This window comes from Gavialis gangeticus, unplaced genomic scaffold (genome assembly GCF_001723915.1).
Source record: "Gavialis gangeticus isolate Ggan-Ray unplaced genomic scaffold, GavGan_comp1, whole genome shotgun sequence".
Lineage (NCBI taxonomy): Eukaryota > Metazoa > Chordata > Crocodylia > Gavialidae > Gavialis > Gavialis gangeticus.
This window is the reverse complement of record NW_017729022.1, coordinates 67,972,441-67,984,202: the sequence shown is the minus strand read 5'-3', so window position 1 is coordinate 67,984,202 and position 11,762 is coordinate 67,972,441. Positions and strand designations below refer to the sequence as shown.

The 11,762-nt window shown below is 41.9% G+C and overlaps 1 protein-coding gene across 1 annotated transcript in view; it reads left to right on the top strand.

Annotated features, from left to right (window-relative positions):
- The window catches only part of BTBD11 (BTB domain containing 11), a 356,390-nt gene that overhangs the window by 245,623 nt on the left and 99,005 nt on the right, over positions 1 to 11,762 (top strand). Inside the window, exon 4 of the mRNA XM_019515813.1 lies at positions 9,554 to 9,758. Coding sequence (XP_019371358.1) covers positions 9,554 to 9,758 — 205 coding nt within the window. The remainder of the gene's footprint in view (positions 1 to 9,553; positions 9,759 to 11,762) is intronic.

The window sequence follows — 11,762 nt, the reverse complement described above, 5'->3', positions numbered from 1 at the left end:
CGAGCCTTTTCAGCCTTGAATAAGATTTGATTTTCATTAGTTTAGATTGTTTTTGTATATGTATGTGTAGGATGGCATTTTTTCCAGTCATGAACCAGGCTTTTCTTTTTTCCCCTCTAAGGATTTTTTCCTGTTTGTTGTCCTTTTGTTTTACTTCATTTCCATCTGGAATGTACACATTTCAGAAACCACAAAACTCTAGGAGACCTTTGCCAAGCTGCTAAGGATGAAAGGAAAGGTCACCCCTCAGCTGTAAATGAGAAGGTTTCTGTATATGCCAATGCTGTGTTTCATTTCTGCTCACAGTGACAGCCAAGCGAATGATGGAAGTCAGCATCCCTTTCCTTGCCTTTTAATCTAGTCTCAATCCTTTGCAGTGGACAGGAATGAGTAGTATAGAACCAGTAAAATAAATTGACTCGAGTCCTTGTAAACAAGAGGTTAAATCCAGACTTGGAAACAAAAGCTAGACTATCCATGTTTGCCTGAAGGGTGGCTGGCTTTCCAGTGTTCTTCTTGACAGCTAGTTGTTGCAAATATTGTGTTCATTTACTGTCAGCACTAAGGCAGCATTTGCCAAGTATTTGATCAGACTTTAAAAGCCCACATCCCACAGTTTCTCTGACGTTTCCATTTCTTTCTAAACTTTGCTTCTCCTGAGAACTACCCTTGAGCTTATGGATTATCTTTTCTTAATGGTTTTCACATTTTATCCTCTCTGCTCAAAAAGAAATTAAGGCAGATTGTTATGTGACTAGCACATCTATTCAGCTTCAAATAGTAATGGAGAAAAGGGTACTGTCAGGGTTACCAACAAGCTGCCCTAGTGTACTCTTTCAATCCCTTTCAACACAATGAAAGACCTCGTGCACTTATCTACCTTGTGATAGAAATTTGCAGTTGTCCTGCTCTTAGCCCAGGATCTGGGTACAGTACCCAGTCCGTGCAAGCCACTTAATTACCATGCAGGTTCAGCCTCTCCTCCCTTCAGGAGCTTGTGACCAGTGATAAAACAAACAATAACTTTCTTAAAATAAGAAATTTTATGTAGCAAATGAAACAAAGCATTAGAGAAAATGATTTCAAAACAACAATCTTTGTACGTGTTAAGAGTCACTTAATCTTACACGTCACTATAAGCTGGGCTGATGGATTTCCCTCTTGATCTGTAAGAAAACAACAAATCTAATTCACATTATTTTGAGATCTAGTACAGTCTCTTTGTTCCTTCCAGAGTGAGCAACTCCTAGACTGTTCCATTCTTTCAAGGAAATACTTCTTTCTCAATGCTCCAATTACTAAAATGCCACTTACGCAGCTAAAGTTAGCTACACATGCACATGCATCTGAAGGTGGAGTTGGATTTGGGCCTAAGAATGTCATTCCAAGTTGGATAGGGACTCTGTGAAATGCTACGGCTGTTGCTATCAATGAGGCCCAATGCCAGGTTGGCAAGAGATACCCTGAACACAGCATGCACACATGCCCCAGTCATATGTAGACCCATGAGGAGGTGGCAAACAAGTCGGAATAATGAATGACAAAACTAGTATTGTTGAAATGATTAGTGATGCATCCAGCGAGATCTCCCTGTGTCACCTGATGCACAGCCTACTCTTTTACTGAGGGTCACAGCAGGGAAAATAGGTTTGGCATATGGGAAAAGTGGAACAATAAAAAACACTTTCTATTAACTGCTACTGCATCCCAAGGACAGCGCTATGCATCTGCAACCCTGAGAGTACAGGATTTCAGCTGGTGGCTCAGTACAGGCGCAGGCTGTTATGTTTGTTCAAGACATTCACAAATAAAAGACTCCAGCCACAAGTGTGGGAAAGAGTGCTGCCAGCTGGCAGGCACAGACTGTATTGTAAATAAAGTAAAGCTATGCTGCATTTGCATTAACCAATTCAACACAAAATAACTTAAGATTCACACATGCACATTCACATACGTCTCATAGACCAATGGCCATACTTCTTCTTTATCTTGTCCTTCCCTCTGACAGTGCTGGGCTCCGCAGCATACAGGGAGCCTGTACACCTTTTCTGAGTTCTCAAAGATGTATGCAGCTCTACCTTTGGTCCAGTAAAACTTTTCAATCTAAACATCAACCCAATTGTCTTGTGACTCTTCATTTCCCTAGCGGTAGCCAACTGCTCAAGTTGTTTTACATGGAAATAGTGGATGCAAGTGGAGGGGAACTCGGGCTGTGAGTCACGTTACAGTGTGCTTCCAGGTGGGTTGCTGGTAATGGGGAATGAAACCGGGACCTCAGGACCCTAGAAGGCAAGCTGTGGCTTGCAAAGTTGGATCATCTCGTGCAGGCAGCAGAGGTTCATGCTTTCAGTTCCAGCAGTGGCGCGAGGCGACCTGGACCGAACAGTAAATAGACCACCGCTATTTATTTTTTCTTACCTTACCCCTCACTCTAAACGTAAATCCAAAATGCAACAAGACAGGAGACACGGCATCTAAACACCAGCGAGACAATTGGCTTCTGCTGAGTTTGCATCTTTTGCCCATCTCTTTACAGTTTAAACAAAAGATCTCCCTTTGAAACTCAAAAAGTACTCTAGCAATAGATCCGTGACCCTATGTATGTTGTAACTGCAGGTCAGGGAAGCAGCCCAAGGACCCATTTTTGGGCTCCATTTTGTCACCTTTATATTAGTTCAGTCACCATTAGGTGGCTGCAGCGCTGCCTGAACTGGCTGCTAGGGAATAGCACCTAGTGTGGGGGTGCTGTAAGGACAACATAAATAGTGCATGCGCACACATGCATGCACACATACACCTACACCCCGCCCCCACCAGCACAGTGGCATGGTTGGAGTAAAGTCAAAGCACTTTGTGCTCCAGGTATTCTAAGCTGTGCGGAGCCACCACATTATAGTAACCCCAGGAGGCTTCTCTAATTTACATGAGGGCCCACAACACCCTGTGACCAGACCAGAATCCCAAAGGTGCAAAGCGTCCGCTGCCTCTGGTGCCCTTCCTCAGGACCTTGTCACACATTACACTTAGGATGTGTTAACTGCACTTAAAATGCCTGCATCTGCGAGTTCAAGCAGTAAAACACGTGCTAAGTGCTATTGGATTGTAACAAAGTTAGTACTTTTTGCAGGAGGAGTATCTTCAGATGGTAATAAGTAACCTGGGTGTGCCTGTGGCTAGGTATGCCTGTGACTTATTCAGTTATCATGGGACTGCTCCACACAGACAGTATAACTGGTCCTCTCCAGCTCTGGTGCAGGTGCAAAGGCTGGGGTTGACAAACTCTGTCAACCACACAGCCAGCTTCGGTCCTGTCTAGATCATAGTAAGCATTACCGTGGTTTGGTTAGAATGAGTCCTACTCAGAGTAATGCAATAAGACCTTAAGAAACTGTGGTTTTGCAAGGCCAGCCTTATTGTGTCAAGAGATAGGATTTAGCCCACAGAGAACTTCTCCCATTGGCAGCAAGAGGTATCTCATAGCCCAATTTGCATCCAGTTTTTTGTCTGTTAGTTTGGGAATCATGCTCTTTTTGGACCCTACCATTAGCATATTTAATTGCTATTAAGGGGAGGTCAAGTGGGAAGAGAGTAACTGGTGATAGCTGTGATGAAAAGGACAGGACAGTCAGATCTGACAGCTGAAGTTGGAGTGGGTCCAGTGAGGAGGTGCTGGTGTTCACTGAGGTAATGATAATCATGGTACCAAGGTGTGAGAAGATCAAGAGCAATGAGACGTATTGACTCAAGGCAGCAATGGAAAGTAGTGTATGTAACACTGCAGCATTTCGCATAACTGCAGTTATGTCTCTTAGGTATTTTTCTCCATGTAAAGCCCTAGAACATTATGAATTATAAAAAGGAAGCAACTTCCTTCTCCAAAGTACATCCCTGTTTCTATCTGCCATGGGTTCATCATTTCTATCATTTTAATTTTAAAGCATGTTCATAGATTTAAATTTCCTTTTATACTTCATGGTTTGGAATTTCAACATAGACTCACTGGTATAAATATTTGCACTTCTCAATCTGGTGCTCTTTCTGTTACTGAGAGATAACCACCTCCTTCTCTCCCCATCTCCTGCCTTGAACTGCCCCAGTCTGGCATCCCCAGGTTTTGTCATGATTTACAATGGATGATACCCAGCTTGCCTTCAGGCCTGGTAGGAGCATTGCTAAATTTAATAGGGGAGGGTCCTGGGAGGTGGAGAGAGGAGGGGCTAGGGCATGGGTGGGGGTGACAAGGGGTGGAGAAGGATTGAGTGCCAGTTCCTGTACCTAATAGACTAAAGGGCTGAGACAGTGAATAATCAGAGCTTCTTCCTTGAACAGTCAGGCAAAGTCATTTCTGTATGTACATGTGTAAGGGCATTTGAGCAGAGCTGGGCAGTTTCCGCCTACAGGCTTGGGGGAAAAAACAGAAAAAACCTGCTGTGATGTATTAATTAATTTTAAATGCAATTGAAAAACAATATCATGATTTCATTGTAAATTATTTTTGACAGGTGGCACAGGACTTTGGAATACCGAGGGTTGGCCATACTAGGGACTGCTCAGAAGGGAGTGGCCATGGCAGTATCAGGCCCATAGCATGCACCTCTTACATCAGTTGTGCTCAACCTTTTAGCCCTGTGGGCAGGATAAGTGGTGCAGGGTTGGTCTGTGGGCTGGATCCCTGGCAGGGTCAGCGCCTGAATTAGGCCCCACACTTCCTCAGCCCCATGTGTCTGCTTTAGTGTGCAAACCACAGTCTGGCCTATCAGGCTTCCCCTGGATCCTGAAATTTAACAGCGGAGTTGTGGCAATTAATGCCGCCACTGCTCCCACCCACTGCCAAATTTTGGCATCTGTGGGGATCCCATCAGCGTGGATGACAGGCTCTGTGGGCTGAATCTGGTCCACAGGCCAGGGGTTGAGCATCCCTATCTTCCACAATTGAACGAGGTTTGTAGGAGCAGGGCCATAGTCACAGCTACCATTGAATTCTTCAGCGAACTGCTAGAGGGTGGAAATCAGGAAAGCACCATTTATTTTTCTTTTTTCTTCCTTTTGCCTTTTTTTTTCCTTTTGCCTTTTTTCTCCCTCGTTTGGCAAGACTTAAAATAGATGGCGGGGGGTTCTATCAAAGCACATTGAATAACAACAATAACCTTTGGAAAACCAATACCAGCACAAAGTGCTTACTCAAGTGTTTTTCAGATAGCTTGTATGCTCCAGCTTCATTACCTGATATTTAAAATATCCCTGGCACATAGATGGAAGCTGCTGAACTTTCCCTGTCACATCGGATCTTGGGCCTCAAGTCAGTGAAGATGTCTGTTAAATATGCAGCATTGCCTGAAACCAGGACTGTCACATCATGTGACATTACATAACCTATTTTATTTTTTAATGTTCAACTTGTGTGTGTATTAATCTAGAGCTCATAATAGGTAGCAAATCGACAGCCCCAGAGAACCTTCTGTTTCGCTACATACAGAAAGGGCCAAATGACAACCTTTGTTACACTGCAGTATGCTCCTGCATTATGTAAACACAACCACCAGCTCCAAACACTCAGAAGTCACAACAGAGATCTCTAAAATCATGAGATTAACTTAAATCATGAGATTTTTTTTAAAGAATAATACATTTGGGAGTTTATTTGCCTTTACGTTTTGGGTCTCTATATCACTTGGGTCACACAGTTGAGAGTCGCTTGAAAATGAGGGTTAGAAACTTTTTTTTGAGTGAAAGGTGAGATTCTTACATAATTTCCTGTTGGCAAGAGCTAGGCTTGTGAGTATTGTTAGCCTGATTAAACTTTGAGAACTGGCCACAGGGATAAAATTACTCTAAATTACAAAACTTTAACATAGTTGAATGTAGTTGTGAGGAATGGGGATAGTTGGGACTAATTAACGTGATTTGAATTGGGGTGCTCTACAGCTCAGCGCAAAGCCATGGTCACTATCAGGATAGCTAACTCAGTTCTGTACATCGGTGTTCAAACATGGCACAACTTGTACAGCAGACAAGCCCATAACTGGAGCACATTTAGGGTTGAAGAATAAGTTGTCACTCCACACAGAGTGAGGAACAGACCTCAGTCTCTGACTCTTGGTCTGGTGCTCATCAATTGGACACCTCTGTCTTTCACCCAGCAAAAGTATATTTCACTTATACACTCTCCAGATGGAGAGCTTGGCGCTTTAGCAGCATTGATTAATTAAGTTTCAGGCTGTCTCTGATGGATCAGTGTAATAATGATTATTAATATACCCAATTACTGTTAAAATCTTTTCATGTAAAAAAGGAAAGAACAAACTCTAGTCCAATACTGACTTGCATAAATATGCCTGAATAATAAATACAAATTGGCATTAATTGATCATTAAGGAAGTGATTTGTTTTTTTAATGGAACTCAGGGCATTTTCAAGTGAATTGGTGAGATTTGGGACCCACTGAAATCAACAGGAATTTCTGCATTGACTCCAGTGGAACTAGGATGTCTGCTGAATTATGTCAGCAACATTATTAGCTCAGCTGTAGAGCACATAGGTCATTCCTTGTATGTCTTTTTTTCTCTCTTATCATAGAGCTCATTCCATGGTCAAATATTCCATAAAATTATAACCTTTAAAGCACAGAATGTAGAGCACAAATGAATTAATGTTGATAATTGGTCCATGAGCTAAGTTCTTCCCTCATTAACTCACCATTCAATGCAATTTAAGATGATGGAGTTACCTCATGTGAAAAGCCCCAGTCTATTAAGTCTAGTCATGTTCTTAAAGTTGAATGCTTGCTTAAGTGTTTTGCTGGTTCGGGGCCCAACTGAGGGCAGAACTTACCTCAAGCTTCGCTTTTTCACGATGGACTTATTTTGACACTTAAACCTGAGTGCTGCATGTAGCAGTGTTGTGCACGTCATCTCTGTGATTTCTCTGAAGGGGAGTTGAAAAAGAAATTTGACACTAGTACCATTGTGATCATAAATTGGCTTTGAAATGTATGTCTCCTGTAGGTGGATGGGTGAGGAGTGAGGTTTTCATAGATTCATAGATGTTAGGGTTGGAAGGGACCTCAGTAGATCATCGCGTCCGACTCCCTGCATAGGCAGGAAAGAGTGCTTTCTGCCTTTACTGTTGTTGCTCTTTGTCTTCAGATGAATTTGTGCAAGTCTTGGCAATCGGTCTGTTTCTATTGTGAAGCCAATCTTTCTGGCCTTCTGTGCATCAGCTCCTTTTGACTTCAGTGGAAACTGTGCGCGCCAGAACTATAGGATCGGTCCCTATCATGTCAATTTCCAGGCAGTGGAAAGAGACAGAAAGGATGTTTAAATAAAAGCTCTGAATCAGAAGAATATTGTAGAGCGCAGCAAAAATTGTATCAAAACCCTAAAATCTTAGACTCAGCAGTTTTCTTCAGGCCAGTGGTTTTCTCCTCTTCATGGTTTTAAAACTTTGTTTTTTGGAGGCTTTTTCAGCCAGACATTTATATTCTCTTGCATATAAATTAGCACAGCAGCAGCGGTATTAGCATTCTCTGCACCAGTCAGGCTGGACAGAGAGGTGGCGTAATGTGACATCATTTAAAAGGTGAGGCTTCCCTATTTTTTGCTGAAAATCTCAGTGGATTCCCTGCTGAACATTTTTGAAAGAAATTTTCTAACCTGCCTTTATTAGCTAATCATTTTTTCTTTCAAGCTTGCCTTTTTATCACATTTCAGTTGGAACAATTTCTTACCCAAATTTCAGTGTGCACTGGTTGTTCAGGATACCTGCCAAGGTGAAAAGACTGTGGGAGTCATTTTTAACATTGGAAAACTGTATTTTTCCCCTGTTATTGTGGGACTCAGGAAGAGCTAAAGGGATTTTACTTAGAGTTTCATTTCTAACAAAATGTCTCCTTTGAAGAGAGACCAATTTTCCCAATTTGTCCTGCCGAAAGAGGAATTCTCAGAATGCTATGCGTACGCCTTAAATATAGTGGCCTCCACACAGCAAGTAATATAAAACATCCCACCTCACAGGGGAGTTTTGTTATTTAATTAGTTAATAGCTCTACAATTCTGAGAAATATTCCTGCCTGTTTGCCAATCTGTCAACTAATCTAATCTTATCCGCTGAGTTCATTGATCACTGTTTGCCTATCACAAGTTTATTTCCCTTATCTGGTGCGTGAAGAAACTGAGAGCCCCGTAGTCAGAGACAAGTATCTTCCTGGTGGACCATATTCTGTTTGGTAGGAGCCTAAGCAGCTATTACAGTGGATTCTGTTTTGCTAACATTAGGATTACTTATGAGGCTTAGGCCAAGCTCTTATGTGGAACTTTGGTTAAATATTTCTGGTGAGATTTTACATATTGCTCTTCAGAGCCTAGGGGCCAACTCTGCTCTCATTTCCACAGATGGAGCTCCCTGTACTTCAGTGGAGGTTACGCCTATGGGATTGAGGGTGGAATTTGGCCTAACACATTGAGTGGAAAGGAAAACAAATACTGTGCACTAGAATGTATTGCTTGCCAGAAGCAACATGTTGGAATGTGTCTGGTTCCCTTGCACAATCTCAAAATAAGCCATGAGATTCAGGAACTGTGGCTTTCCTTCTGGGTGTAACATAAGCTCTGTGTATAATATTATCATTTTTAGTAACAGAGAGTTTAAAGTTGGCAATGACAGCCTTCAGATTGGTAAGTACACCTGTTCCCTGAATCTTCATTATGTGCACTGAATAGGATTCCACATTTCCAGTAACAGAGTGAATGCATAAAAGTGTTTTTGATGGGCTACCATATAGCAGTGAAGTAAGCAGTTAGGAGCAGGGAGACTGGCTGACACCGAATGAAGCAGACAGATGCTGGTGTTTAAAATATAAAATGCTAGATTATGTTGGAGTCCCATAGGTTATTTTCTTTTGTTTCTCTCTCTCTATGGGTGTTGTACTGCCCCCCTAGTTCTTTAAAGATTATGTGGCATATTTTATAAAAGATGGATTTTCTCTCATCACTTGTGTCCATGCAGCATTCTGTGTGCCTTTCAGTTGCCAACCACTGCTTGACAAGTGGCTGGATTTAAGTGGTGCTTCTGGTATATAATTAATGAAAGCACATCCCTCAATGAAGAGCAACGGGACTTTAAGGTGTTTTAGTGTCTTTTTTCACAACACTGACCATTGGCAGAGCCTCCAACGCATGTTTTGGTCCCCTGGGGTTAGGACAGCTTCCTAGGACTGCCTACAGCTGCTATGACTCCACTGGGACTTGAGGCCAGTGGAAGATGGCTTATGTTGCACTTGTCAGAAGAATTCTCCCAAGACTCTTGTGGGCTTTTCTGCAGCCCATATGTATCACCCACTGCATGTAAAACTAAGTAACAGATAAAACTAGTTTGGCTAAAATATAAATGAATGATGAACGCGATCTTGTTCTGCCATGTCTTGTTCCAGCCTGATAATGTAAATGAAAAGCACAAAGAGTTTGCTTGGTGTTTTTGTCTGGAAATGGGAAGATTTCATTTGATTAAGATAGAAGAATGTGACAACAGTAGCCACCATCCAGCTTCTCTTTTCCAGGTGACTTGGTGTCTCGAGCAATGCATCACCTCCAGCCTCTCAACGCAAAGCAGTATGGCAATGGGACTCCTATGCACCACAAGCAGGGGTCGCTCTACTGGGAGCCTGAGGCTCTGTATACTCTCTGCTATTTCATGCATTGTCCACAGATGGAATGGGAAAACCCTAATGTTGAACCTTCAAAAGTCACACTTCAGAATGAGAGGTAAGATCTCATTTGTGGGATTTATTACATTTATAAAGGTATTTTGTTAATAAATCACTGTTGCTGGCTAATTGCTAATTACAGGCTGTACACAATATATTACATACAGTGCAGTCTAGTTTGGTTAGGATCACCGTCTTCAAATAAATTTCATTTGCAATGAAGTGCTCCTTTGCTGACCCAGTATATATCAAAAGTGACACCCAGTGGCTACATATAGCAGATTGGTTCCAGATGTGTGTTTGGTACAGATTTCCTTTTTCTTTCTTTGTCATTTGGCTCGCCTATGTTTTGGAAAGGAAAATTAGAGGCTCTATTTCTGACCTAACAGGTTTGGGTTTAAATGTGTTTTTCTAAAAATTAATAGGATTCGACAACTGTAATTTGGGAAGTGGAAAATGAACGGAATATTGTGCATAAAGAATAGACTGTGAGACAGCAATGCTGATTGCCCAGGCATGACTCATGTCTACATTTAGGAGTAACTTTGGGGCTTCCACTTACCAGGCTGGCAGGTGATGTGTGATTTGCTGCTTTGGATGCAATCTCTGGTGATAAATAAAGGAAACAAAGGTAGGAAAACAAAGAATGACATGTTAGACACAACGCTGCTGAGTTGATACCTAAGACGACAGAGAGAAGGAAGTACTGTGTGATATACACTAGATCACTGCACTGCATGTGCACGCATGAAGCAAAACAGTTTTCCAGATAAGGAGTCACACTGCCAAGGAACAAGGAGTTCCTGAATGACAGTCCTTTCTGGTGCCCCAAGGCAAGTTATGTAACGTCCCTGCATCAGTTTCCCCATCTCTAAAATAGGGATGATGCCTATGTACCTCAGTCATAGGTGTGTTGGAAGGTTTGATTAGAGTTCGTATAGGGCTTGAAGGTATGAATTGTTAACAGTTTATGAACGCCTATGAGGTTTGTCACATGCCGAGTTGGTCATATTTTCAAACTGGCCTCTACTCTTTCACCCCTAAACTGTGGATTAGAAAAATGTTCATTTGCACATGCACGCTAATGGCAACTTGCCCATATAATGACTTGATCTGCATATTTAAAAATGAGGTTTGTATCTTGAAGAGTACATTTGAAAAATGTAATGGTGAAAGATGTACAGCGTGGTGTACCTGACTGTTTCACACCTTTTATTGGTGTATAGGAAAAACTTGTAAGACGAAATTCTTATCATACTGAAGCCCACTGGAGTTTTGCCCATGGGGTGAAGTAAGGAATCGTAGGTCATTCCTGTCTCTCTGAAAAATGTAAACAGGGACCACTGAGAATCAATTACCCTGAAAGTTCAGTGTTGCCAGCTCTCATGGTTTTATTTCAAGCCTTGCAATAGTTTGCAGTGCAATAGAACGAGCTCCCTTAGGAAGCTCTGAAATCCCCTTCACTGGAAGTTCTCAAGAAGAGGCTGGGGTGGGCATCCTGTCTGGGGTGGGCTGGGAATAGGGAATCTTGTATATGTGTCAGGGCTGGACTTCATGATTCTTGAGTTCCCCTCCAGTGCTATGATTTTATGATATTTGGTGCTGTTCTTAACTATTGGTGCCTGAAGTCATGAGATCTCATTTATAAGCCCAGCTTTCTTTTATCCATTTTTTAAGCTCTCATGATTGCTGAGAAGAGCTGGGAAACATGACCCCTGAGGGTTCAGGAGCCAGAAAGAGAATTAAAAGAACCTTAAGTTTATGACTTTTTAAAAAATCGTGTGACTTATTAGCTAGTCTTATGACTGTGGGAAGCCTCATGAAGTTGAACATTTGGGGTTAGCAATCCTGTGTAAAAGGTTATTTCAATGAAAAGTTAGAGGATATCTTTATCCCCATACTGGAACTTTTACCTACATGAGTATTACCATGGAAACCGATAGGCTACCATGAATAAGAATGCAGGTTTAGGTCCCAGAGTTGCAAGTTTTCTAAAGATCTGTCAATGGAAAGTGACAAAGGACAGAAACCTTTGAAAAGTCTTTTTTTTTTTTTTTTTTTT